The sequence below is a fragment of the Pelecanus crispus genome, chromosome 11 (assembly GCF_030463565.1).
Source record: "Pelecanus crispus isolate bPelCri1 chromosome 11, bPelCri1.pri, whole genome shotgun sequence".
In the NCBI taxonomy this organism is placed as follows: domain Eukaryota; kingdom Metazoa; phylum Chordata; class Aves; order Pelecaniformes; family Pelecanidae; genus Pelecanus; species Pelecanus crispus.
This window is the reverse complement of record NC_134653.1, coordinates 18,680,014-18,707,130: the sequence shown is the minus strand read 5'-3', so window position 1 is coordinate 18,707,130 and position 27,117 is coordinate 18,680,014. Positions and strand designations below refer to the sequence as shown.

The 27,117-nt window shown below is 53.3% G+C and overlaps 1 protein-coding gene across 1 annotated transcript; it reads left to right on the top strand.

Annotated features, from left to right (window-relative positions):
- Positions 1-105: 105 nt before the first annotated feature.
- Positions 106-27,117, top strand: PPL (periplakin). Its single transcript, XM_075718257.1, has 22 exons — positions 106-167; positions 9,998-10,097; positions 10,675-10,829; positions 11,368-11,488; positions 12,434-12,559; positions 12,842-12,883; positions 13,011-13,172; positions 13,636-13,743; positions 14,278-14,373; positions 15,402-15,524; positions 16,434-16,580; positions 17,461-17,612; positions 18,183-18,280; positions 18,580-18,737; positions 19,699-19,877; positions 19,981-20,119; positions 20,937-21,130; positions 21,483-21,633; positions 21,934-22,017; positions 23,023-23,139; positions 23,818-23,910; positions 24,409-27,117. Exons 1-22 carry the CDS (start codon positions 106-108, stop codon positions 27,091-27,093), a joined length of 5,292 nt encoding a protein of 1,763 aa, XP_075574372.1. The 3' UTR covers positions 27,094-27,117.

Sequence of the window (27,117 nt, the reverse complement as noted above, 5' to 3'; positions counted from 1 at the left end):
CCGCCTCCCGGCGCGGCCCGGCCCGGCCCGGTGGCGGTGCAGAGGCTGCGGGCGGCGGCGGGGGAAGAGCAGGCGGAGCGCGGCGGGCGCCGTGCCGGGGACGCGATGCACTCGCTCTTCAGGAAACGCAACAAAGGGAAATACAGCCCCTCCGTGCAGAAGAAGAGGTGAGTGTCCCGGCTCCGGGCAGCCCCGCTCCCCCCTGGCCAAGCAGCGCCGCGATCCCGGGGCTCCGAACCCGCAGCATCCCCTCCCGGCGCCGGGGCTTGGCGGAGCCAGGGCACCCCCCGAGGTGTCTGTCAGCTCCTCTCCGAGCTGTCAGCTCCTCTCCGAGCTGAGTCCACATCTCTGGTGCCCGGTGAAGACACCGAGACGCTTTTTCCCCAGTCCCCCTCGCATCGCAGTAGCGGCAGCTCTGGGGAGCAGGTTCCTTCACTTCCCAGGCGTGTGCTGGATTAGATCTTAGGGAAGAAAAGTCTTGCTGTCCTCAGCCTTCATCCACTTGTTCCATCTGGACCAAGTATTCAGTCGATCGTCTTTTTCTCAGCTCTTTCTGATGGGGTGGGGACGTGTTTCAGTTGTACTGGTCATTAAAAGAAGAGCAGTGTGTTGAATGCGCCCTGTGAAAGGTCACTGTTAAAAGGGAAAAGCTGTGAAAATCCACACGGCCCCCCACCCCCGAGAAAGCTTTGCCCTTCACAGGGCCGGTGGCACAGGGTACATGTTTCCAAAGAGGTGGATGTTTGGATCGGTTCAGAAGTGCGTCCTGTGTTTCCCAGAGGAGCTTCAGGGGCTCTGGAGCACGGGGAGCAGGATGGCTGGTGCAGATTGCGGCCCATTGGTTTGTTCATCCCTCTCCATCCCTCTCCAGAGGCACCTGCCCTGCTGACTGGGCTCAAAGCAGCTGCCCTGCTCCCAAAAATCCTCCTTTGGGAAGGAAACTGGGGAGCTGGTACAGGGGCTGACGTGCCTTCAGGGACCCAGAAAGGGACCAGTCAGCCCAGAAGGCACTGACATGTTCCAAGCTGGGGGAGCCCCTCGTTGCTCCCTGCCCATGGGTGCGGTGCTGTGGCACATAGGAGGGGTGTTCCCCGAGAGGGGAGGGTGCTGCCCTGGCATGGTGGCTGCTCAGGCTTTGGTATTTGCTGAGCTCCCTCCATTTGGGCTGAGGGTCCAGTGTCAGCCCTGGGGATGGGCTCCCCCGGCAGCCTGGCTGGCTCAGCAGGGCCACACAGGCTCCTGCTTTCAAAGCCTGGGGCATGCTCTGCTGCTGGGGAGGGGCTGGCAGGAGGAGATGGGTGGCACGGAGCCCCCTGAGTGTCAGCATGTGCCTCCTTGATGGCCCCGGCTCCAGTCCCAGCATTCCCATGCTCAAAGGATGGTGTAAATACCCAGTTGCACTTCTAGTCTTCAGGGGTGTTAGTGGAAGGCTTGAAAATGAGAAATGCCACACCTGGGTTGACATCTCGGGACTCAGAGCAGCATCAGGGTGCTGGGAGGCAGGAGGAGACAGACCTCCTCTACACCGGGTACCCACCTTGTGATCCCCAGCAGGGTCCCCACTGCTGTGCTCCGAGCCCTGCCAGTGCCAGATACCCCATGCTCACATCATTCAACAGCGGATGGGGCTCAGGAAGACAGTCTTCCCTCTGCCGCCCTGCCCGCAAGCCCAGCTGGCTCTGGGCAGGTGCCAAAGCACCTCTGAAGGCTGCAGGCCAGGCTGAAATCTTTATTTTTCTGGCTGGCTGGTGGCAGCTGAGGAAGCAGCGCAGGGCTGTGGCCTCGGGCCACCCTCCCTCCCTGCACCCCAGCTGTCCGCGCACACCTTGGGGAGAGCTGTGCTCATTAGCCCAAATTTGTTAATTCCTGGGTTGGAGTTTACAAACATCTGTGAATCCAGGGAACACTCCCACCGTGTGGAAACAGCCCCACCATCAAGATGGGGAAGCCGGTGCCGGACCGGTTAAACAACTTGCTGGAGAAGGATTGCGAAGAAGCGAGGAGCTCCTGCTGCCCCGTCCCCTGCTCCAGGCGCTGCCAGACTCCCAGCCGGCTCCCGCCCAGTTTTGCTGCTAGAAAAACAGAGCAACACTGCTAAAATCAACCAACCACCCCCGCCGTAAACAGAGATGGAGATTTCAACACCGTGTACAGCCCAGCCTCATCCTGCACTTCAGCGAGGCTGTGCAGCCGGCGGTGCAGGGGCTGCACCTTAAACGAGGTCTTAGTGCCAAGGTGCTGCCGGTGACCGAGCCTTCAAAGCACAGCAGTGACAGGGCAATAACCAAGCACTGGTTTGGCAAGCGTGCAAGTGTGCTGGAACATTTCCTTCAAGCAATGAGGAGCCTGGGCTACTAGCTCAGCTGATTTAGTTAGGGATTGCCCAGGAAGCGCCATCCTACAGCAGGTTATAGTCTGACAAGGAGCCACTGTGAGTCTTGGTGGCTTCTTCAGCTTTGGGACGAGCCCTTCCCCTGATGGGGGCATCTTGATGAGCAGCGCTGGAGAGTCAAGATCTCCGTGAGTCTGTGCAGCTCAAGACAGGCACTGTAATCTGCCCACAAACAACACTCTTTGTTCCCCTGGATGCAGACAGCCAACTCCTAATTGGCCCTTCAGCCTCCCATCCAAAGCGCCTTGAAGTGTATGGGCTTTGAGCAGTTCCCCTGCCTGTCCCCGAGCTGCCCGCAGCCTGCCTGGGACTCAGGGGGTGACAGGTTGGGGTGGGCAGGGACAGGTTTCCCTGCTCCATCCCTGCTGCCATGCTGGGGATGCAGCTCCCCACAGGAGCCAAACCCCTCTCCAAACAAGGAAGGAGCCATTTGTGGCAATCTCGATACTGGTCAGCCCCACTCTAGCATTAAGAAGTAAGGAGGAAAGCCAGCCTGCTTTGAAGGTCTAATAGGGCAATGGCAGGGAAAGAACAGGAGCGGCATTAAATCCTGCAAAACTGCGATGGTTTGAAGACAACTTGGTGCTGGGTCCTCTGGCCTGCTGTGACTCATCTGGCCTCGGCAATACCAGTTGAGTCTTGGAGCGCGCCAGCCACATGCTGTGCCACAGCTTGGCTGGTGGAAAACCACAGCGACGCGCTGAGCTGAGCATCCTGGACCACATCTCCATCCATCCACCTCCTAACGCCACTCACAGCACCAGCAGTTACTTTACCCCCAGTGTGCAGGTGATGCTCCTCAACAGGCATTCCCCATGGTTTTGTTTTTCGGATGCACAAATTAGCAGGACCAGGGTCCAAGTCTCTCCTTAGGAATATCTGCTGCAGCTCTGGCCTCAGCTTGTGGTCTCCAGGCTCAGCAGCCAGCCCTGTCCAACCCTAGGCATGTCAGTAGGTGTGTGGGCATCTCCCTACCTTGTCTGGCGAATGTGGATGATGATGATGACGACATTTCTTTTGTCTCATGGGCTTGGTTGCTTTGTGTTCTTCTTGCTCATCCCATCCTAGTAGCATAAGGCCCTGGGATTCAGCTGGGACTGGCCACGACTACTGTGTTGTTAGCCCATCATATATATATGTGTGTGTGTGTGACCCTAGAAGGGAAGGTGGAAGCCTTGAATAGGGATGTAGGGAGAAAACCATCACCCTCCTTCCCTGTTATCTTCACCAAACACTTGGCACGCTTAGAAAACAGGAGGTTGGTTTCTCTTTAGAAAGTCCAGGCTTGGGAGGTAGAAAACACAGCTCAGCCTTGAGAGGTTGCTGCTGAAAGTCACCCTCCTGCCAGCAGGAAAGATGTTCATCCTCGGGGTCCCCTGGTGAGAGCATCCACCCAGGAGGGCTCCCAGGCCTGGAGACCCTTAATGCTGTCAGGACACCCAGTGCCCATCTAAGAGGGGGCACAGGCAGCTGGGGCAGAAGCGGGGAGGGCTCTGCCTGCAGGGCTGGCACCCCTTTCTAGAGCCTGTTTGGTAGGACTGGAGTCAGCACAAAGGACCAGACAGCAGGTGAGTCAGGGGAGCTGCTCTGTATTTATGGCAGAGCAAGCCTTGCCATCGCCTGGCCTATTTCTGCTTTAATTTCCATGCACATTACAATAATATATCACCATTACTACGAGGCAAGATAAATATAATTGAAATGAGCTGGACTAAGCACAGCAACCCTGTTGTCCAGCTACGCCCTAACATGGGTAGCTTGACGGCACGCTGCTCTGGAGTTTTGAGCCAGATCTTAATCTCTCCCAAACCTGAATTACACTAGCCATAGCCCAGCCCTTTTGTCCTCTGCTCTGCCTCAGTCTCACTCCAGTGTCGTTATAAGTAAGTGGCACAAGGGAATATCATGCAGTGGTAGCTGCAGCTCAGGGATCTTTAAGGGCATTTATAGTTCTGTGCTGTGGCTTTCTGGAGGATTTGTGCCCTTTAAGTCCTAAAGTCTGGTCTCCAGCAGCAGTGCTCAGATGGGTATGTTTTTTATGAAATCTGTATAAATGGAAATTAAATGGAGATGGAATTGAGAGCAGCAGTAAGTGGTCATTGCCTGATGCACTGTCCGTGCACCCCAGTAGTGGGATGCGGTAAGCAGGACCAGGATCCATGCTTGGACCCTGTCTACAGCCAACTCACTTGTCCCTGGCAGAGCGGTCCCACCTGTGGAGAAGCTCCTGGTTCCCAGCAGGGGCATAGCCAGCTTCTCTGAGCTGGGCAATGGAGCAGGACAGAGCCCTTCCCATTAACCCTCCCAGCAAGTATCTGATTCATGGGACAAGGTCCCAGCAGGAGTTTTCCCAGGGATTGCATTCAGCTGGAGCAGTCAAACCTCCAGGAGTATCTATTTGAACATCCTCACTTGTGGGGATTAATGAAATAGCCTCCTTGTTTGGGAAAAAAGGAGACAGAAAAATCAAAGTGATTTCCTACCACCTGCGAGCAAGCACAAAGCCAGGGTGCAAACCTGCAGACATCCTGGAGATGCCAAACCCGGGGAAGTTTGCTCCCAAAAGTGCTCTTATCAGTGAAGATACAACCTAATGGGAAGGCAGAAAAAAGTGGGAATAGAGAAAAAAAAGTCAGATTTTTAGTAACAAAGTTTCCACAATAATTATCATCACATCTGTCTTTTGAGAGAACCTCTCTTCAAAAAAAAAAAAAAAAAAAAAACAAACCCAAAACCCAAAGAAAAACTGCAAAACCCATAGAAACAGAATATCACCTGGGGTCAGAATTGTGGCACATGGATGAAGTGAAGTCTGCCACAGAGCAGCTGCCTCTTCCCGGCTCCCCAGCTGGGAGAAACCCAAAAAACCCCCTCCCATTCCTCATGGGAATAATCTCAGGTCCTTCACGCCAACCAAGCGATGCTACAGCTGCTCAAGGCAGCATTGAAAAGAAGTAACACTTCTGCCGAGTGCAGCTTTTCATGAGTTATATCATTTTTTCCTTCCTGATCAGAAAATGTTAAAGTTCTCCAGAAATGGCAAAGACAGTTTTCCAGGCTTTTTTTTTTTTTCCATTTTTCAAACAAAGACTTATCTATTTTAGCAGAAAAGCTCTACATTTCCCTTCCCTCTGCTGGAGCCTCACAAGGGCCATGCCCTGGGCACCTTTGCTCCTGCCTCCACTCAGGCACACATGCGCTGCCCTTCCCAGCTGGGCTATAGCCAAATCCTGCCCTTCTCCCTCCCCAGCACTGCTCTGTGCTCCGGCCATCCCCTCCTGCCTGTTTTTTGGCCCTGGCAGCCCCTTGCCTTAGCTGCCAGATGCTCTGCTCCAAAGTCGAGGTGCACCCGCGGCTCTTCCCAGCAGCTTCCCAAAAGAGCCATCTCCTGCAAATCCCATCCACACACCTTTCCTGGGCTGGCCAAGGATTCCTCACTGCTTTGCCCATCACATTGTGCTTCTCCCACATCTTCCTCCTCTCAGCAGATGAAGGGCACAGAAGCCAACCTCCTCCATCGCCTGGCATGGAGATTTCAGCCAGGCTTTAGCTTTCCCACCTGATCCCTCCGGCACCCTGCTTGACATCCAGATGGACACAGGGACCACGCTTGTCCTCGTGTTTTATTAACACAGATCCAGCTATAGGGGCAGGCAGGTTATTAATAGGGCTGATGATCTCATATCAGTAATGTCCAAGTTGGTTGATTAAGTGGCACAGAAATGATAAGTATGCAGAAATAAATACAGAAATAAGAGATCTCTCTCTTATTTCTGTATTTATTTCTGCACACTTACTAATTCTGCATTTCAAGCAGCAGTGGGGGTGAGCGGGAGCACACACCAACCTCCCTGTTCACAGTCCTGTGCCATGTTCAGCACAGGATGGGGTGTGGATGAGCAGCTCCCCTGACACTGTGGCAGCTGTTTTGATATCCGTCTCCTGTGGGACGTTTTTATTAGATTTTCCTGCACCAAAACCTCAGCTGGTGACAGTCACCTGCTCTGCTGGTGACTCTCACATAAACCGCAGAGGTGCAGAGAGCAAACAGCTCTTCTTGTGTGCATCAGGAAAGCCGAGGCTGAGCAGCAGAGCCATGCCCACATTATAACCGAGCATGTCCTTGCTTGCTCTGAGCAAGCTCTGCATTTTCTTTTCCCTGGTCACCCCGATACTGCACATCAAAGCAGTAGTTTCTGGATTACCAGGCAAACCATCCTCTCCAACACAGGGAAATGCCATCCTCTGCCCTCCCTACTCCCCCAGCCCCAACACCCACTTCTGTTCCCTGCAGTGATGGAGAAGGGGCTGTTGCCCCCAGGTACTGCCAGGGCTGGGGGTGGAGGGTGGCTCTGCTGCAGCGCTGGGTTCCCTGAGTTGTGACTCAGGGAGGGTGGGCAGGCGGGGAGGGATGGCCAGGAGCCGCGCTGCCCGCTTGGGAACCGGCTGGCAGGGCGCAGGCAGCCCCGGCTCAGTGGCAGGGTGATTAATGGGGGTGATTAGAGCTTGTGGCTCAGACCCAGGGAAAGAGTGGGGAGAAGGAGATAAGGGGCACATCCTCACCCAGACACGTCATCCCCATCCCGAACCGGCCTGGCTGTTCCAGCAACAGCAGCATGGCCACGGAGGATGCTCCCGGCAAAGCTGGTACCTGAGTAAGAGGGTCAGGGCCTGCGTGTTGCACTCTCCAGTTCCTGGCACCCGAGATCAGTTTTGCTGATGCAAAGCAAGCACAAAGGCTGGGCAGAGGCTCCAGGCTCAGCTCTGCTAGACCAGATCAGCAGCAGCAGCAGCTTGGGAAGCTGTGGCTGAAACGCAGTGCTGCAGTGGATCCCAAACGATCCCTGGCTTAATTTTATTTCCCCTGTAAAATTTAGAAACTTCAATCAAAACCAGAACTAGAAAAGCCCCAAACCTCCTCTGCTTTTTGGGATGGGTTTTCCATCCATACTATAGATCCACTGAAACCCTGAAGATTCATCCATGGGCTTGCTAGAAAACACTGAGACCAAGGTATGAAACACAGAGACAAGCTGGCAAGCCCTGCCAGCTCTTCCTGAGCCCTGCTCAGTGCCGTTCAGTTCCTGACTATCACAGTAAAGCATCCCAAGCTCCCACCTGGGTAATCAGCCTCTCCTGCCCTCAAAGCTCAGGTGGCCTCCAGTTCATCAGTGAGAGATGAGGAAGGCTGCAAGCTTTCTCAGGATGCAGGAGATACCAGCTGTGAGTAACCATCATCTGAAGACACACAAACGCATGTCCAGACACACAAAGTTGCCCATCTTCAAACCACTTTCTCCCCAATGATTTCATCTGATGTTTTCCCTGGTTTACATGGGAGGATGTGGATTAGAAGAAACCTTCAAGTGGATTTTGAAGAGCTACTTCTACCATTGCAGCAGGATCCAGCCACCCACATCTATCTCCCAATGCACCCCTGCACCCTCCAGCTGTGATTATTGAACAGAAAAAGAGGCTCATCCTTGAAATTATTGCAACCAGCTGCATGACTCACAACAACCCCTTCATTTGCTTCTCTGCTTGGAAATGCCCACTTCGTTCATTTCTGCTCATGTGAAAAGGCCCGTAATTATGGCTAATCCCTCTGCTCATCAGGAGGTGCCAGGCAGGCAGCAGCGATAGACACAAACCACCAGCCATGCCGAGTACCATCCTGATGATGCAGCTTCTATAAAAAGAAAAAAAATCAGTGTAAATCCTGCCCACGCCAGAACTTCCCAGGGAACCATGAACTTTTGTGGAGCTGTCAGATGCTACAAGGCTCCTGCAGCCTGGGGCAGGGTTCACAGTAGGGAGGAACGAGCCCAGAGCTGGTTTTTGTTTTGTTCTGCTGCACTGAAAGTGATAGCACGTGGCAGGCAGGAACATGTCCTGAAGCTCAGCACCAGCGCCACGAAGGAGGCCGGCCAGACCTGGGCTTGCCAGACCTGGGCTCTTCCCCCAGTGCCCACATCTCAGCAAGCTGAGACATCCCTGCTGGAGACTGCGTGTGGTCCCCCGAGGTGCGCAGGACTGACAAGGCCACGTACTGCTTTTACCTGCTGGTAGTTGAGCAGTGGCACATGTCCAGGAAAGCCACTGCAAAGCCCTGGAAGAGGACTGCCTTGGTCAACAGGCCATTTCCACTCTCAGCTTTAGCCCACCTCGCTGTGGAAGGCAGGAGGACATGTCTTGTGCTGTTCTGGAGAAGCTCACATGGTCAAACCCTGCCCCGTGATGGACGTAGGTGCTGCAGGACTCCTCAGAGCTGAGCTGACAAATCTGCTGGATGAGGCTGTCCACTGGATGAGGAGCTGCCACAGCAGCCCTCCACACCACGAGCAAACATGGCTGGGATGCTGGTGCTCCACCAGACAACTGTGCTCTCCCTGCCCCGTTGCCCTTCAGCCTTTGCAGGAGACACACAACTCATCTACTAGCAGTTATAACAGCAATTAACACTTCCAAGTGCCACATAAAGATTAATTCTACCACCACATAACAAAGTCATTAAGGCTTATTATCCCTGCTCTATAGGTGGTTGGGATTGGAGTGAGCCAACCCTTAGCTTAAGCCCACATAGCAAAGCAGCACAGCTGGGACACAAGTCCCAGCCTTGCCACCAGCCTTGGCTCTAGGAACCCTCCATCTGCAGGGACTGCTGGGGAGCGCACCCTGCTTTCTGCCTCTGGTCTGCAGAGCCACAGCAGGAGGCTGCGGGCATCGCCTGGCACGCAGCCTGGCACATGGTCCTCTGGAGCCAGCCCTGGCATGCTGCATCCTCTCCTTGCAGCCAAAGTGACAGCAAGAAGATGAAATGTTTAAAAAAACCCTGGCAATGCAAAAGCTGTGTCATGGGTTGTTCTGACTGTGCTCTAGCTCAGCCATCCCTGCAGTGGGGCTGTGAATATTAGGGCTGGCCCTGCACCCTGCCAGCCCAGCTGCAAACAGAGAGGCTTGGACCAGCATCACCCTGGGAGCAAAAATCAGTGCCTAGCAAGAGAGAAAGCACTGGAAGATAGATGCAGTATGTGCTGTCCCATCCCTTTGTTTGGTTTAAATTGTGAATAGCTCCTTGGCAGAGCAAGGCAGCCCTGACCTTGGGGCCCCAAGGCAGGGCTGCGCCCCAGCGTGGGGTGCACACAAGGCTGCAGGCAGGGGCTGCCCAGGGCATGGGCAACAGCCTCAAACGGGCCATCTTGCCTGCATGCATGGGATCCAGATCCTCTCTGCTGCTCAGGCTCCTTCATGTCCATGCAGGAGCCTCCCCTCCCCCTGTCCCCTTGCAAACAGCTCCTTTCTTTCTTGCTCCAAAGCCAAGGGAAGCTCAGGCTCACCTACAGCATCGCTCCCATTTCCACCATGTGGGAGACACTATGTCCCCACCCACCACCCCCCTCCTGGCAGAGCAGCCAAGTATTTTGGAAAGTGTTAGAAAGGCAGCAGTGAGTCACACGCAGCTGCAGTGCCTGGCAGGCTCAGCTGGCCCCCAGCCACCCCCCTGGAGTCACGGCTCCCCGAGGGCAGCCCCTAGCAGCAGCTTAGGGCTGTGGCTGTGTTTGTGGGGTGACCAGTCCCCCTCTTTCTCCTCCTCTTTCTCCCCAGCATCTCCAGCAAAGAGCTGACCGAGCTCATAGAGCGCCTGCAGAAAAATGCCGACCAGGTGGAAAAAAACATCGTGGAGACAGACTCCCGAATGCAAAACGTAAGCAAGCCGTGGCCCCCCACACACGGGCTCCTCCGAGCAGCCCTGTCCGCCCTGCCTCCCTCCTGCCGCAGCCCTTCCCGCTTTGCTGCAGTCTTGTCTCCTCTCCTATGGCATGTGTGTGCGGCTGCCCTGCCTGCGGCGGGTACCTGGGCTGCGATGATCCAGAGGGATGCACAGATTCCCCCGGCTTGTGGGAAGAAGGTGGGAGGGTGTAACAGGCGATAGGGCCTTGAAATTCTTCCCTATCCAGGGCTGGGTAGCACTGTGGAGAGTGGGGATGTGCATCCCTGGACGTGTATCCCAGCAGGCAGCTAGGATGGAGGAGAAGGGGCCTGAACAATCCTCCTCTTCCAAAGGGTACGATGCATCCCAAGGCAATGCAGCACCCCCTGCAGCTACAGCCCTTCCTTAGGGCTAACATAGGTGAGGGGAAAGCAAAATACGTCCTGGGAGGACAGGAGACGGCAGAGCTCCTGCCCATCTCTGGCACCCAGCAGCAGCATGGCGGGACGACCTTTTGGATACCATTTATTTTCCCCTCGTGACCCTTCCTCTCTGCTCTCTGCCTGCCCAGGACTTGCACAAGATCAAGGCATGCCAGCTAGCGCAGTACAAGGACCTGACAGCTCAGAAACTCACTGAGTCTGACAAACTGCTCTACGTGCTGGATGGGGATGCAGCGATCGCCCGGCACATGAAGCACCCCCAGGGTGACATGATCACGGAAGAGTGAGTACTGGGGGGGATACCTGTCCCCGCAGCCTTGCAGCGGGGGAGGACGCTTCTTCAGGGGCTCTGCTCAGCTCCTGCCTGCAGCTGGGGGAGGCACTGCAGTCTCCTCTGCAGCCCAGCTCTCATTAAGGTGCATAACCCGCAGCCATCCACAGGCAGTGTAGAGTGAGAACAGCTGCATGCCTGCCGATGGCTGCGTATAAAGCTCTGCACGAAGTGTGGTGGGGTGGTATCTGCCCAGCATATGCGCAGCCGATGCTCTCCCTCAGTACCAGCCTGCCCTGAGCGGGCAGATGAGTGGAGCAGCCCTTGGCAGACGACTGGTGCACAGGAACCTTTGCCCTCTCCCTCCCCAGCCAATTGCACAACACGGCTGCTGCCAGCCCACCTGGCAGCGTTGGGCTCTCCAAGGTCCCCTAAGGGCAGCCTCTCCCTCCCCATAGGGGGACTGGGAGAGGATCACTTACAGCTACCGACGCTAATGCCAGCCCATGCCCACATCCTGCATCCTACCCTCATCTTTCCCCTCCCGCAGTATCCGGCAGCTGAAGGAACGAGTGGCAAACTTGCGCATGAAACATGAGCAGATCTACAACTTCCCCCTGCAGCATATTGAGCCCCAGGTCAACTGGTCAACAGTGATTGAGGAGAAACAGGTACCAAGGGGACCATCAGTGCCACTACCTGGCCAGCAGCACCAGCTGGGGACAGGCAGGACCTCGTGCATCTCCCCATGGAGAAACAGGCTCCTGGAAACCTTGGCTGCTTGATACTGGGAGCAGCAAACAGCATGGGAAGGAGAAGGGGGGGCTGGGTGGCAGGGTAGGGTGCAGAGGTGAGGGACAAGGCCAGCTGCTGTGGCACCAGGAATCGGTGCTCGAAGCAGCACCGCTGGCAGCAGCCAGGCTAAGTGAGGAAAAGCTCCAGAGAATCGGGGGGCTACGGGGGAGTGCACCAGCCTGGCCTTCAGGGGATGAGCTCCTAAGGCTCAGCCTGACCATTGGCCTCTTGGGTGAGCTTGAGCAAACCTCTGCCCTTCTCCATCCGAGGACAGAGACTGCACTCTTCCAGGCAATGTGCTCCAACACCCCACTGTCCTAAGAGTGAAAAAGCTTCTCCTTATGCCCAGTCTGTGCTTCCCCCATTTCAGTTTACCCCTGTCATCTCTCATCTTCCTACCACACACTACCCTGCAGAGCCTGGCTCTGTTTACTCAACAACTTCCCCATAGTTATGGGAAGGATGCTGTTAGGTTCCCCTGGCAAAGCCTTCTCCTGTCAAGGCTGAACCAGCCTCAGCCTCTCCTCTTGGGTCCTTGGCTTGGCATCCCCAGTCACCACCTGCTTTGGGCTCTACTCTATGGCCCTTCCTCTTTATTTGATCCCAGCACTACACTCTTCCAGCCAGAAAAGGGTTAAAAGCCCTAAACTGGCCTTCCCATAGCCACTGTCCAGCACGGCTGCCTTCACCCACAGGCTCCCATGCTGCTGATACGAGCCTGTCCAAGCCCAGCTCCATGTCCACCTCCAAGAGGAGTTTCCCAGGTCTTAGCCACCACATCCTGTTCCCCCATCGCTAACCTCAACTCCTGTGCACCACAGGATGCATTAAGCAGCAAGGGATTTGGGACCGACCTGCCACTGGTCAACAGCCAAGTAGAAGAGCACAACATCTTCCACAACGAGGTCATGGCCATCGGCCCACACATTGCCAAGGAAGGCAACAAGGTCAGCTTTCCTGCCCCTCTCCCTGCTGCCCTGGGGGGTTGGCCCTGAGCCACTGATGAAGGCAAGGGCATCTGACCATCCAAGCTCCTAAAGGCTGGACCATGTTGGGTGGTTGCCCAGATCCACACCTAACCACAGAGCTGAGCATTGTACACTGACTCTAGCTTTACAATGAGGCAAATCCCATAAACCCCACATCCCCCTCCATTATCCAGCCCCCACCAGACCACCACTCTCGAGGATGTGCTCCTAACTCTTGCCTTGCTTCTTCTCTGTTACCAGGAATATACAAGTGACTTTCAAGCCAAATACCAGAACCTGCTGGTAAGAGACCTCTGAGATCCTGGGGCCAGAGCCCTTTTGCAGGGTGCCCTTGCTGGGGTGGCCAGGCACCCCCAGGGAACCTGTGAAGAGGAGCTTTGGGCTGAACTCTCCCTCTGACCCTTCCTAGGCTAGCTCCCAGCAGCGGCAGCAGGATCTGAATTCCCTGCAGGACTACATGCAGCGCTGCACCAACAAGCTCTACTGGCTGGATCAGCAGGCAAAGGACAGGACCCATTACGACTGGAGCGACCATAACCTGGACTACCCTAGCCGGCGCCGCCAGTACGAGGTTTGTGCACACGCATGTGCTGCCTGGCCCTGTGCCAGCTCGGTACTTTGCAGCAAGGGAGGTGGGCACGAAAGCCAGGGGAGTAGGCTGGGGGTTGGATGGGGCAGGCAATGTCCCTTCACCCATGCCTCAGTTTCCCCCACTCCATCATGAAGCACTTTGAGACATACAGATGATAGCATATGGATAGTAAGGTTAATCCTTACCTCCTGCCAGAAATAAGGCAATGAGGAAGCCTGAGAGCATCCTCATTCTCCTCTCCCTTATCTCAGCATTCACTTGGCAAGAGTTGCATCTTTAGTAACATCTGCAAGGGAAGGAAAAGCGAGAGCTGCAGTAGGGGAACATCACGCTTTCTGTCTTGTGGAGTTGTTCAGGCCCTTTGAGAGTAGCTTAGTCACAGGACACAGCCAGGGTCCCCTCTCTTTGCATGGGGATCAGCATCTTGTCTACCTCTATCTAGAACTTCATCCACCGGAAGCTGGAGGAGAAGGAGGAGGCCATCAATAAGCTGCATGTGGATGGAGATCAGCTGCTCGCCCAGAATCACCCTGGGAAGAACGCCATCGAGGTGAGCATCAGGGATGGGGTCCAGCTGCCTTGCCTGCCCTGGAGCTCAGGAGACTCACCAGCCCTTCTCCAGTGTAGGACCTGGTGCCAGCATGACTCTTGACTTTACTTCCTGGGATGCCAAGTGGGAAAAAGTCTCCTTCACCTGCCAAGTGTGTAAACACCATCAGAGGAGCCAAAATAAACCTAATTAGCTCTTCCCATCTTCTTTGTTCCTGTGGTGATTATCCTGTGCCTACCTATAAAGGATAAATTACAGTGGCAAGTTTCACCTTTGATGGGAAGATGGACATAAGGCCACAGGATTTGTCACCTCCTTCCACCCGTCCCCACGCTCCCATTGGAGCATCCCAACTTTGGACTAGCTCTCCAGTATTCCCATCCTAGCTTTGACCCGAGAGCATCTGGGTGGCTTCACAGGCAGCCAAGGTGTTGTTTGCTCAAGAGGGAAATGGGTACTTTCTGGTGGGCTGCCCAGGCTCACCCCTAGCATAGGGCATCCTGCTAATGTCCACCTCCCGCCCCTGTGTTGCAGGCTCACATCGAGGCAGTGCATGCTGACTGGAAGGAGTACCTCAACCTGCTGATCTGTGAGGAGAGCCACCTGAAGTTCATGGAGGACTTCCACAAGGTACCACATCCCCAGGGGCAGCAAGGCACTGTTTGCTCTGCACAGCCCAGAGAGTAGGTGCTGGGTTGCGGGAGACCCCAGCAAACATACAAGCTCCTGCTGATCTGGAAACAGGGTAGAAGACATTTAGTCCTCTGGTCTACGGGGCTTTTAAGGCTAGGAGGACCACTTTGAGCTGATAACACAAGTCATAATTGCTCAATCAGCAAATGAAGTAATTGCTTGGCCAAAGCATAACTTCCAGAAAGCACCCACTCCAATGTTGAGGTTCAAGAGCCACAGTCCAATGTCATCATCCTTGTGTGCAGGACAGCAGAGGTATCTCGCAGAGGTACCTCACCTCCAAAACAAGGCCCTGCATGCTCCTCTCGGAAGCAGAACAGGTTCAAGTGGGGAAATTACACCTGCAGAAAGCAGAGTTGGCCCCCCAGGGAGCCCTGCGCAAGGACTCAGTGCCCCAGCTGAGCTCAGCAGACAGATGTCTGCTGGATAAATTGCATCCGACAGCCAGAGAGGCTCTGCAGGGGAGCAGGTTAGGCTGGATTCCTTTCCCACAGCCTGGGTGTGTTGACGACATGATGAGTCTATTGCCAAAACTGAACCCTGGTGCCTAGCCCAGGCAGTGCCTTTTGTGGGTATCTGCCAGAATAACTGCCCCAGGGGGTGGTTTGTGTGTGGAAGGGCTTGGCTCTGCCTTCTCCTTGGCCCTGGCAATGGAGACACCACACACCGTCGTGAAGCTGTCCAAGTGAAACAAAATTGAGGGTGGGGAAAGGTGGGATTTAACAACTCTGCAGGAGAAGACCATGGAATAAGCTGCCCTGGTTGTCTTTCCCCTAGCTCGCTGTCCTGAGCATGGGAAGTAGCGATTCCTCACCTTTCTCCATGCGCTTCTGAGTGCTCAGATGCCCATCGTAGTTCCTGGTGGCTGTCCCTGCTCTAGGCAGCACAAAGACCAGGGTGCTGGGGTGGGTCTGCTTCATGTTTCAGGAGGACCCACTCTCACAAGAGACCTTTCCTTTCTGCAGTTTCAGAAAGACACTAAGGATGCCCAGGAGCTCTTGAAGAAAGTGGATACAGACCTGGACCAAAAATTTAGCCCAGAGTTCAAGGACAGATACCAGCTTGAGTCTCTCCTCCAGGAGCTGGATGTGAGTATTGGCGCAGGCAGGACCAAAGGGGAGGCAGCAGCAGGAGCCAGTGTCCCTATGACACCGATGGAGGGATATCCCAGCAGCAAGACCATGCTGCTGCCTCCCTTTGCCTGGCCTTCATCCGACTCTGCCTTCCCCTCTAGCTAGAGATTGCCTCTCCCATAGCAACGTAATTGCTCACTGGGTTGGTTTTTATTTGTTCTCTCATTGAGTTAGCACTCCTTAAGGGCGGGAGCATAATTAGACCTGCTGCCAGAAGAGGTTGTGGAACTTGCTGTGCTGCCGAGAGCAGGGATGAGAGATCGCCCACTTGGGAAGGGCTATGCTGAGCCAAGCCACTGGCCCAGCCCAAGCCCAAGCATGCTGCAGCAGGCCCAGATGATGATGCACATGTCCTGGGACAGCTGATAGCTCTTTCTGAGAGCTGTCCCTCTCCTCCTGTGTGCTCAATCCCACTCAACGTTGTGGGATACCCACCTGCACAGCTAGAAATAGAGCAACCAATGGAGAGCCTTTTCACGGGGCTCTGATTAGAGCTAATAGCTGGGAATGGGGCTGTCCATCAACATGCAGCCGGGCATGTGGACCATTCACCAGGGAATGCCTATTACTGCACGGTGGCTAGTGCTAAGACATGGCAACTCATCGGCACAGTCCCAGTCCTCAGCCTGGCTGCAAAATTATGCAGGAGAGTGCAGGAACACTTGGTGTAGAAACACGATGGCTGCAGAGCAGGACCCAGGAGCCATTTTCACTAGCATAAGCAAAAAAGAAGCTGCAGTCTCTGTCCCAGCGGCATTGGTACGAGCTCCTCCCCAGCCCTTCCCCACCTTCCCCAGCTGGCAGAGCACAGGAGCTCATTCTTCCCATGTTTCCCTCCTGGTTTTGGTCGTTACCCTGTGCTAGGACCAGGAGAAAGCCTTGGACAAGTATGAGGTGGTGGTGAAGTCCCTGCAGGAGCGCAGCCAGCATGTCCTGCCCCTGCGGTACCGCCGTGAGATGCCACTCCAGCCCATCCCCGTGGAGGCTCTCTGCGAGTATGAAGGCGAGCAGGTAACATCTCCCTCGTCCCATAAGCAATGCAGAGGTGCTGCTGGGGACCGGCTCCTCAAGGGGCACTGGGGATGGAAGAGACACCTGGGGAAGGAGCAGTTTTTGCCAGTGCCCAAGCAGCAATATCTCCTGCAGCAGGGACAAGGCAAAGATCGTGCTTGCCCCAGTGGGAAAGCAGGTTTTGCAGCTCAGAAAGAGCAGTGCAGGAGGGGTCTGGGGGAAACACAGCCTCTGTCCACCCTGTGGACAGTGGGTTAGGGTTAGGGTCCACCCTGTGGACAGTGCGTCTATCACACGCCCTTTGGCAGGTTACAACAGCCCAGCTCCGTCACATTCCCACGCTCCCTGCGCTGGGACGGTGAAGATGTCTGGGCATGTTTCTGATCAAAGAAACTCACCCCAACACCACCAGCACAGCCCCAGCAGGCACATCTGCATCCCCCCATTCCCACCATCACGGCATCGGTCTTTGCAGAACTGAGTAGTTGACTGAAGGGATGGGACAGCAAAGCCAGCAGACACCAGGCAGGGGCCTGGAGATGAGTGAGCAGCTAGGGCTGACTCAGCTGCTTGCCTCTCCAAAAAAGCCACAGCACAGCCTTGGAAACGCCTTCTCATCTCTGCCCTAGTGGGAATTTGCTTGCTGTGGTTGTTTCAAGAGGAGGCATACCTGGAGGCTCAGGGGAGGGAGGAGCAGGCACATGAGACTTCTGCAAGCAGCAGATACTTGGAGAAGCAAGAGGGTGCAGAGAGAAGGGATTGGGGTTTATGCCGGTCCTGCCGCCCTGCAGGTGTGGCTCCCTGGGGCTGCCAGCATGGAGCAGGGTGGGGGGTGGGGGTGTTTCCTGACCTGCTGCTGTGACTGGTTCCTGTCCCCCAGGGCCAGATAAGCCGAGGAGCCCACTACACCCTGCAGAAGAACAGTGGAGACATTTGGGAAGTGGCAGACAGCTCAGGAGACAAGATCAGCGCCCCAGGGGTCTGCTTCATGATCCCCCCACCTGATGCAGAAGCAATAGCACTGGCGGACCAGTATGTGCCCCCCAGCCTGCCTTGCTGGACCCTCCTGCTGCCCCAGCAGCCATTGCCCTTGCCTTCACCAGCCCCAGGCCATGCTACCAACACTGCACCCCCCCATCTGGCAGCACTGATGGGGAGGCTCCTGCCCCAATTCCTGCAGCGAAGCTGTGCCTGCTTGAAGCCTCAGGCTTCCTCCAGGAGGGATTCCTGCACCTTCCTGATTGCATACAAGATCCCACCTGGCAAAGCGGGGCCAGCTCAGAGCCGTCCAGGTCCCTCCTCCTCTGGGGCGCCATTATGGCGGGGAGAGCTGCCCATCCCTCCCTCAGCAGGCAGGTACCTGCCTTTGCTGCCTCTCCCCTGCTCTTACCCCTCCAGTGAAGACATGGCTCTACCCCTTTGCCAGCATGGGGTGAAGGTGCCTCTCCCCGACTTGCTTCATGGCTGCCTTGACGGACCAGGTCCCGCAAGTCCCTCCAGAGCCGCACCTCCTTCCTGGAGCGGAGATGGGATGGGCGACAGGGTAATGGAGGGGCTGAGGGCCTGACTCTGACCTCATGCCCTTGCTGTCCCGTTTTGCAGAATTGCTGATCACTACATGACCATGAAGGAGAAGACAGCCAACTGCAAGAACATCCTCCAGCAGCGCTATGAGGGGCTGAAGGCAGACAGCATTGGAGGTGCGGGTCTAGAAGGACAGCTTGGGGCTTGCCCCTTCCCAGGCACAAAAAGGCTGCTGTAGCCTTGGAAACTTAGGCGGTGGCCCATCTTAGGGAGGATGTCACCAACAGCTTCCATTCTCCTAAGGGTCCTGGGGACAACAGCGTTGGGATGTGTGCAGGGGCAGAGCAGCCAGGCTGCAATCACACCAGGCAGGGCTCAGGGAGTAGAGGGGGATGTGGGTTTTGCACTCACTGGTGGGATTGAGCCTAGACCCAGCTTCCAACCAGCTTTAACCTGGTCCCCCCTCATTATCCAGATGCTGCATCAGTTCAGGGGCGCCAGCTTCTGGCAGGGCTGGAGAAAGTGAACAGTGACCTGGACAAGCAGGAGAAAGCAATAACGGCAAACCTCCGTCCGCCGCTGGAGCAGAGTAGAGCTGTGCAGGACAGCACCGAGCGCTCCAAGGACCTGAAGGTACGGGCCTGTGGAAGCAGACAGACAGTGCTGTAAGGGGACTGTGCTCCCAGGGGGCTTCCTGGGTGGTCCTCAGTATGCTGGGTACTGTAAATGCTCCTTGAGTCCAGGAGCATGGGGGCATGGAGTGATGCTTACAGCTGGCTACTTCTTCCAGTGGCGATGGGGAGCAGCCCTTTGAGCAGCCTCAGAAGCCAAAAACATTTGCCCTGCTTCTGGCCCAGCTCAGTCACAGAAAGGTTGAATGGGAAAAAGGTGATGGCTGCAGATTGTGTGCTGTGAGGAAGAGAGGGGAGCCCCCAAATTTTGATCCTGTCTATATTCTGAGCACAGCAGGGATGTTAACTTTGCCACCACCATCACCAGCTCAGAAAGAAGCAGGAAAACACTTATGGCCCAGGGCACTGTTTCTCCTTGTGGACCTGCTCCCCCTAGGCTCCGGTGCTGGTAGCATCCTGCTCCTTTCCTCTCCTTCAGACCCCTAATTAAGCCAGGCTCCGTGCCACAAATCTCCCTTGGTTTAGGAGGAAGTTCAGGTCCTGGTTACATCACCTGCCGAGGGCTGTGTCAAAAGCCAAGGGCCACCACAAGTGAAAGGAAATTGCTCCAACTGCCTGCAGCGCTTTGACGTCCAGGCAAGAATTCATCCGTCAGGCTGCAGAGCCCAATGGTCCAGATGAGTCCAGCATGTTTCTGACAGAGCTAGAGCTGGTGGGAACCACTCCCCAGCCAGCGTTTCCTTGCTAAGGGCTAGTTAGCCTGCCCCAGAAGAGATACAAGTCAACAGAAAATCAACAGAAAATATCCTTCTGTCCCCTACAGGGCTGAAAGGCACCTGCCATCAAACACAAGCCCTCAGCCCTGACCTCTCTTCTCACACTGGACAGCCAAGGGTCAGCTTCTCTGTCCTGTAGCCCCAAGGTCTTATTTCAATTGCTCAAAGGCTTTGTTCCTACTGCAGAACATCACCAATGAGGTCCGTCGCATTGAACCCGAGAAAACAAGGAAGATCCAGGAGTGCGAGGTCTTCATCGAATCTGTGCCGAACACCGGCAGCGCCACCTTGGTAAAGAACAAGGTGGAGAATACCAACAAGAAGTACGACCGTGTGGTCCAGCTGCTCAGCGCTGCCCAAGAGAAGTAAGTCATGACTTAAGTCATGGCTTGAGCCCAGCATGATGTAGGATCCTGCAGGAGACAGGTGCAGGTGTGCTTAAACACCTTTCCTCTTGTGTCCATACAGAGTTGAGGTGGCCACACACCTTGAGAGGAGCCTCCAGCAAGGCCGAGACCTGCTGTCTACCTATGAGAACAAACTGGTCATAGATGACACGGTACCAGAGGATTTGAGGGTGGTAGACCGTAAGAAAGAAGAGCTGCTGGTGAGTGTTTTCTCCAGCCAGTTTTCTACCCTATTGACATGCTCCACATACAAAACCATTTTCCAAAAGCTGGGGTAATTGCTGCTCAACTCACAAAATTGGATCAGCTGGTAAAGGGATGGCCTCCCCTAGCTGGAGATGAGACCCCACATTAACTGCAGTGATCCCCACCTACTTTAAATGCAAACTATTCCTATCCCCAGACTAGAAAGCAAATGCCAGTTAAATATTTGTGATTTGATGAAAGGACTAATGAAGAAGTGAAGGATAAAATGATCTAGGAAAAGCAATGCAGAAGTCTGATACATGAAAGATATGGACCTAGCAAGGCTTTGAGAACAGTTATCGCTAGGAAAAGCTACTGACCAAAACTGGTGATCCTTCTGCTAGAAAGGCCAAGAACTGGCTAGGCCAGAATTTTAGGTCCTTCTTCAGCTTTTCCATCAAGTCCCCAAGTTCAGACTAGCGTGCAAAAGCTTTCACGGCTCCTTCTGGAGTTGTTGCACTGGCAGGAATGGGGCTTAAGGCTTGTGTAAGGAGCACCAAATATTTTGCACATAGTATGCTTGCTTTTAAAGATTAACAGGTGGAGAAGGGAGCAAGAGCTAGCTTTTCTCCCCATCAGGTTTACCAGATGGCTCTGCTTACCATGCAAGCCTCTAACTTACCTTTCTCTACAACCTGTAGCACTGCTGCAGCTCAGCCATTCCTTAGCATCCTCTGCAGCTCCAGTGCAGTAGCTGGAGTTGATGGGAAACAGTAACAAAAGCGTGACACGTGTGCAACCCTGGAGAATCCCCCTCTCCTTTTTCCACAGGCCATGGGCACCGAGCTCCAATCCAAGAGGTTCCTGCTCAATGAAGCAGAGCAGAACTTGGTAAGGACGAAGACATGCTCCAATACCCTGGCCAGCAAGTTCCAGGAGCACTGCCCTGACATTGAACGGCAAGAAGCCGAGCTCTACAAACTCAACCAGCGCTTCAACAACCTCAGCAAGCAAATCGACCACAGGTAAGACAGAGGACAGGATCTAGCTAGGACTGGACCAGCCTGGAGAGCTGGGATGTTTACAGTAGAGTTGGAACCACACTGAATCTGGAAGAGGCATAACACCGTCAGGGGAATGAGCAGTTGCAGAAGGTCTTCCAGGGAGGGCTAAAGAGGAAGAGAGAGAAGTTCCTGGCACACACTGGCTGGGTAGATCTGGGCAGCATTTAGGATTATGTGGGGACTTTAGCAAGAGAACAACTCTGGCTCAAACCTATGTCTTTAGGGAACAGGGGAAGCGGGAACGGGTTAAGAGGTGTTTGCAGAAGACACAAGAGATGTGATAGTATTGAAGCTGAGCTGATTTCTCCCACAGAACACAGACCCTGCAGAAAGCGAAAAGTGCCTATTCCAACTACCGCACCAACTACGACAAAGTCAACCAGTTCCTGTGCAACATACCTAACTACGAGCCACAGGAGACTGACAACATCCAGCAAGTGGAAATGAAGCTGAAGAACCAAGCGGTAATTCTTTCTGAGAGCACCCTGGGCTCTATGGGGAGAGGAGAAGGAACAACATTAAAAGATAAGGAATAGAATTTCAATAGCTCCTGAATATAAAATAGAAAAATGTAAATACTTATTAGCTTTATTTATTTTTATGCTATAAGGTCCCACTGTCCCCTCTGCCTTGTTAACATGTAGTGAGGCAGCTCGAGAAGGTTGTAATTCTCAGTGTTGTAATTTTAATGGCAATCCTCAAAAAGGCTGAATGAAGCATTTGGATTTTGTGTTCCATTTGACATGTATCTCCGTGCATGCCAGGTGCTCCTCAGTGACATCGCAAGCAAGGAACGGGAGGTGCAGAAGGTCTCCGCCACAGCTCAGCTATACCAGCAGGCAGTGAAGGTAAGGACTGCAATTCTGCCAGTGGGAGAACTTTAACATAGAATCATAGAGTAGTTTGGGTTGGAAGGGACCTTTAAATGTCATCTAGTCCAACACCCTGCAATGAGCAGGGACATCTTCAACTAGATGAGGTTTCTCAGAGCCCTGTCCAACTGGGCCTTGAATGTTTCCAGGGATGGGGCATCTATCACATCTCTGGGCAACCTGGTCCAGTGTTTCACCAGCCTCAGCATAAAAAAATTTCTTCCTTGTATCTAGTCTGAATCTACCCTCTTTTAGTTTAAAACCGTTACCCCTTGACCTATCACTATGGGCCCTACTAAAAAGTCTGTCCCCATCTTTCTTATAAGCCGCCTTTAAGTATGGAAAGGCCACAATAAGGTCTCCTCGCAGCCTTCTCTTCTCCAGGCTGAACAACCCCAACTCTCTCAGCCTGTCCTCATAGGAGAGGTGCTCCAGCCCTCAGATCATTTTTGTAGCCTTCCTCTGCACCCGCTCCAACAGGTCCATGTCTTTCCTGTGCTGGGGACTCCAGAGCTGGATGCAGTACTCCAGGTGGGGTCTCACCAGAGCAGAGTAGAGGGGCAGAATCACCTACATCCTACAAGGAACCACCTAAAGAAAGCCTAGTGCCCTTGCTCAGTCAACTGATGAGCCTAAACCAGGTTATATCTGCTCTGACATTGACATCATGTGGCTTTTAGCAAGGCAACTGGCTCAGATTTACTGTCTCTCAAAGGAGGGTTTCCACTCCAAGCTCAGCATCAGTAAGACAACTGGAAGGTCAGCACATGCCTGCATCTGTGCTGTAATGGTCACAGGGCAGAATCCGACTCAGAACCTGCTGGGAGGTCCTGCCAACAGTGCCCCACATCCCACCATCCTCAGCAGCTCACTTAACACACAGGTCAAGGGAAGAAGTCATTAAAGTCAGGGTTTAGGAGGGACCTGTGCATGAAGGGGACCCAGTAATCTCACTTTCTTCCTGGGAACTTCTTCCCACAGGACTACGAGTTGGAAGCGGAGAAGCTACGGTCCATTCTTGACCTAGAGAATGGCCGGAATGGGTACATGAGCAAGAAGCCAAGGCTCCAGTCTCCAGCTGCAAAAGTGAAAGAGGAGGTAAATTAAGGGGTGGCCTACAGCAAGCTAAAGCAGGTAACAGCTTATGGGACCAATGGAGATTTTGCAAAATTATATTTACTGTCAGCAACCTTGGTCCCAGAGGGGACTGCAGGGGAGGGCAGAGAATCAGGGGAGGAAGGGATTTTTCATTATTCTTAAGCCATCAATTTTTTTGGACTAGGTTGGCCAGAATGAGAGGGAAAACACTGAATTTAGCACTTCCCTTCTGAAAGGGGAAAGGGGGAAGAAAAGCCAAAACCCTGAAATTTTTCCCCTCCCAAGACTTTCAAACAGAGAGTAAGATTTCACCACTGAAGACTGCATGCTAGATAGAAATACTTACAGTGAGAGCAGGCCACAAGCTAGTTATTTATGCAGGATCTGCTCAAATTCATCCTGCCTATTGAGGCAGGCAGCCAAAAGTGTCCACCCAGTTCTTCCTCGGCTGAATCTCTTTTTGCGTATCTTGAGTAGGAAATGCACAGTATGACCATGAGAGTGAGTGTACATGAGAATCGCTCTTCCTCCCCCAAAGCTTGGCAGATCACTGCTGTAGGTTTTTAGAAGAGCACCCAGGGTTACTTCTTTAGGCCGTGACCATTGTTTCTATGCAGCAAGTCTTGACCAAGCACACCTGGTTCCATCACCTTTTCTCAATGCATTTTTGTTCTGTAGGAGGCTGTTCTGGCAGCCAAGTTCACTGAAGTAAATGCTGTGAATAAACAGAGGCTGCAGAATCTGGAGTTCGCTCAGAGCCTCCTGCGGCAGGTAAGTGATCACCAGGAGCAATATGATACTGAAAGGACAGTCATGTAAACAATATACACATGTGCCTTTGCTATTACAAGTTGAACTGAAAACAAATCTAGCTGGTGTTTCATGCCTCCAAAATCATTCATCAGAAGACACTTAAATCAGATAGATAACCCCTCCGTTTTTCCCAGTCCCATCTCACCCTAGGAAGCTCCACATCATTTTTAACACTTCTTTTGCCAAACCCATGCCAGAATTAATGTCCCTTGTGGCTAAAAGCTTTGTTTTGACAGCAACAGGCACCACAGAAAGCATTTGCCAGGCTGGGAATCCACAGAGCAGTTCAAGAGCAGCCTGTTTGCAAACACCCCCTGTTTAGCATTTGCAGTAAGCAAGCTCCATTAACCAAGCTTAACATCCTCCTGTTGTTTTGTCACAGGAGGCACTGAAAATAAGCACCAAAAGTATGATTATTTGGGCTTTTTTGACTACACATTCTTTTTTCAACAACAGCAACCAGAGGTTCAAGTGACACAAGACTTTGCCCAGACCAAAAAATCCATAAGGCCCGTGGAAGAAGTCTGGAAGTTGAAGAAGGAGCTTGAAGATGAGACTCAGCGTCGGCAACAGCTAGAAGCAGAGATCAAAGCCATTCAGAACAACATTGTCCACCTGCAAAACCAGAAGCCCCAAGAAACCATTGTTAAGAAAGAACTGCTGAAGAAAGTGCCTGACCCTCAGCTGGAGGAGAGCTTCCACAAACTGCAGCAAAACCTAGCAGAAGAGCAGCGCAAGAACCAGGTGCTCCAGGATGAGCTGGAGGCTCTTAAAATCAGGCTGCGCGTTTTGGAGCACGAGAAGAGGGAAGGAGGGCAGGAGTATATAGTGAAAGAGGTACTACGTATTGAACAAGATAAGGCTCAAGCTGATGAAATCCTGAAGCTGAAAGAAGAACTGGAAGAGCTCAGGAGGCAAGAAGGAACCAGAGAGAATGAAGTCATCCTTTTACGCCAACAAATTGCTGTGCTGTCCAGCGAGAAGAACAAAGAGCAGGAGAAGGTAACAGAGAAGGAGGTGCTGAAGCTGCAGAACGATCCCCAGCTAGAGATGGAATTCCGGATGTTGCAAGAGAGCAAGCAGAGGGAGAGTGCCCTTCGGCAGAAGCATGAGGAAGAGCTCAGCTTCCTCCAGGACAAGCTCAAACGTCTTGAGAAGGAACGGGCCATCGCTGAGGGCAAAATTACTGTCAAGGAGGTGCTGAAGGTAGAGAAAGACTTAGCCATTGAGAGAGAGGTGAATGAGCTCCGGCGCCAGTATGAAGATGAGAAGTCCAAGGGTCGTTCCAATGAGCGGGAAAAGGCTGAGCTGCTCAGGAAGATCCAGCTGCTGGAGGAAGAGAACGCCAAGGTGGTTGTCCAGGAGAAAGTGCGTGAGATTGTGCGCCCAGATCCCAAGGCTGAAAATGAAGTTGCCAACCTTCGTTTGGAGCTGGTAGAGCAGGAGAGGAGATACAGAGGTGGCGACGAACAGCTGAAGAGCTGCCAGAATGAGTTGGCTGCTCTGAGGAACAGAGGGCCACTGGTAGAAGTCAAAGAAGTCATTAAGGAGGTCATTAAGTACAAGAATGATCCAGAAACTGAAAAGGAACTACAGCGACTCCGGGAGGAAATCATAGAGAGGACAGGAGCAATTGAAAGAGCTGACCTTGAGATTTACCAGCTGAAACAAGAGATACAAGCTTTGAAAGATGCCAAACCTCAAGTGCATATGAAGGAAGTTGTTCAAGAAATTCTACAGTTTCGGGAAGACCCCAAGACTAGAGAGGAGGTAGAGTCTCTGAGAGTGCAGCTAGCAGATGAACAGATGAAACACATTGACCTGGAGAGGGAGCGGCTACTCCAAGAAGAGAAAGTAAGACAGAAGGAGGAAGAACTTTCCCAGGTGAAGGAGAAAGTGGTCCAACAGGAAGTAGTGAAGTATGAGCAAGATCCTGCCTTGAAAGCTGAAGTCAACTCCTTCTCTCAGAGCATTGAGAGTGAGCTGAAGCAAATTGATTGCCTCCGTGAAGAACTCCGCAAGCTGCAGAGGAGACGGTCTGAGCTAGAGCGTCAGCTAGAAGAACTTGAGAAAGAGAGACAGGCCCGCAGAGAGGCTGAACTGGAGGTGCAGAGGCTGAAGATTAGATTGAATGAGTTGGAAGAACAGGAGAGGGAGACAACAGAACGAGTGACTGTGAAACAGAAAGTGATCCTTCAGCAAGATCCCCAGCAAGAGAAGGAGCACTCCCTCCTCAAGCTGGAGCTAGAAGAAGAGAAGCACCGGAGACAAGTCTTGCAAACTGAACTAGAAGCCCTGAGAAAGAAGCTCCTTTCTTTGGAGAAGATGGAGGTCAAAGAGAAAGTGGTCTTTTCAGAGAGCGTCCAAGTGGACAAAGGAGACACAGAGTATGAGATTCAAAAGCTGAAGAGCAATCTGGAGGAAGAAAGTAGGCGTAAGAGGGAGCTAGATGCAGATATCAACCGCCTCGAAACCAGGCTGTCTGAGGTGGAATTCAACAACTCCAAGTCATCAAAGGAGCTAGACTTATTAAGGGAGGAAAACCACAAACTACACCTTGAGAAACAGAACCTGCTGATGGAAACAAGGAGACTGCAGTCAGAGATTGAACTCACAGCAACAGAAGCTCGGGATTTGAGAAGCTTGACCCACGTGGACAGTGGAATAAACCTGGACTCCAGATTCCAAGCTTTGGAAAGAGAGTTAGATGATCTGAAGCAGTTATCCAGAGAAAAAGATGCAGAGATTGAGCAACTCCAGAATCGCCTCAAGACAGTGGCTATCAAGAGGGAACAAAGAGAGAACCACCTGAGGCGCTCCATTGTGGTCATTGACCCCGATACAGGAAAAGAAATGTCTCCAGAGGAAGCGCATGTGTTTGGCCTCATTGAATGGAGCCTGTTTGTCAAACTGAAGAGTCAGGAATGTGACTGGGAGGAGATCTCAATAAAGGGTCCCAATGGGGAATCATCTGTGATCCTCGACAGAAAGTCTGGTAGAGAGTTCTCAATTGAGGATGCCTTGAAGAGTGGAAGGCTAACCATGGCTCAGTACAACAGTTACCTCAACAAGGAGATGTCGATCCAGGAGTTGGCAGTTTTGGTGTCAGGAAGTAACTACACAGCGCTCCCTCCACTTTAGAAACTTTTTCTTAAGAGCAGCTAG

What these genes read in the sequence shown, in the direction of transcription:
- PPL (XM_075718257.1), top strand. Translation starts at nt 106, where the DNA reads ATGCACTCGCTCTTCAGGAAACGCAACAAAGGGAAATACAGCCCCTCC. An exon ending in CCCTCCGTGCAGAAGAAGAG is followed by an intron (nt 168 to 9,997) that starts GTGAGTGTCCCG and finishes CTTTCTCCCCAG; the next exon opens with CATCTCCAGCAAAGAGCTGA. An exon ending in CCAAATACCAGAACCTGCTG is followed by an intron (nt 12,884 to 13,010) that starts GTAAGAGACCTC and finishes GACCCTTCCTAG; the next exon opens with GCTAGCTCCCAGCAGCGGCA.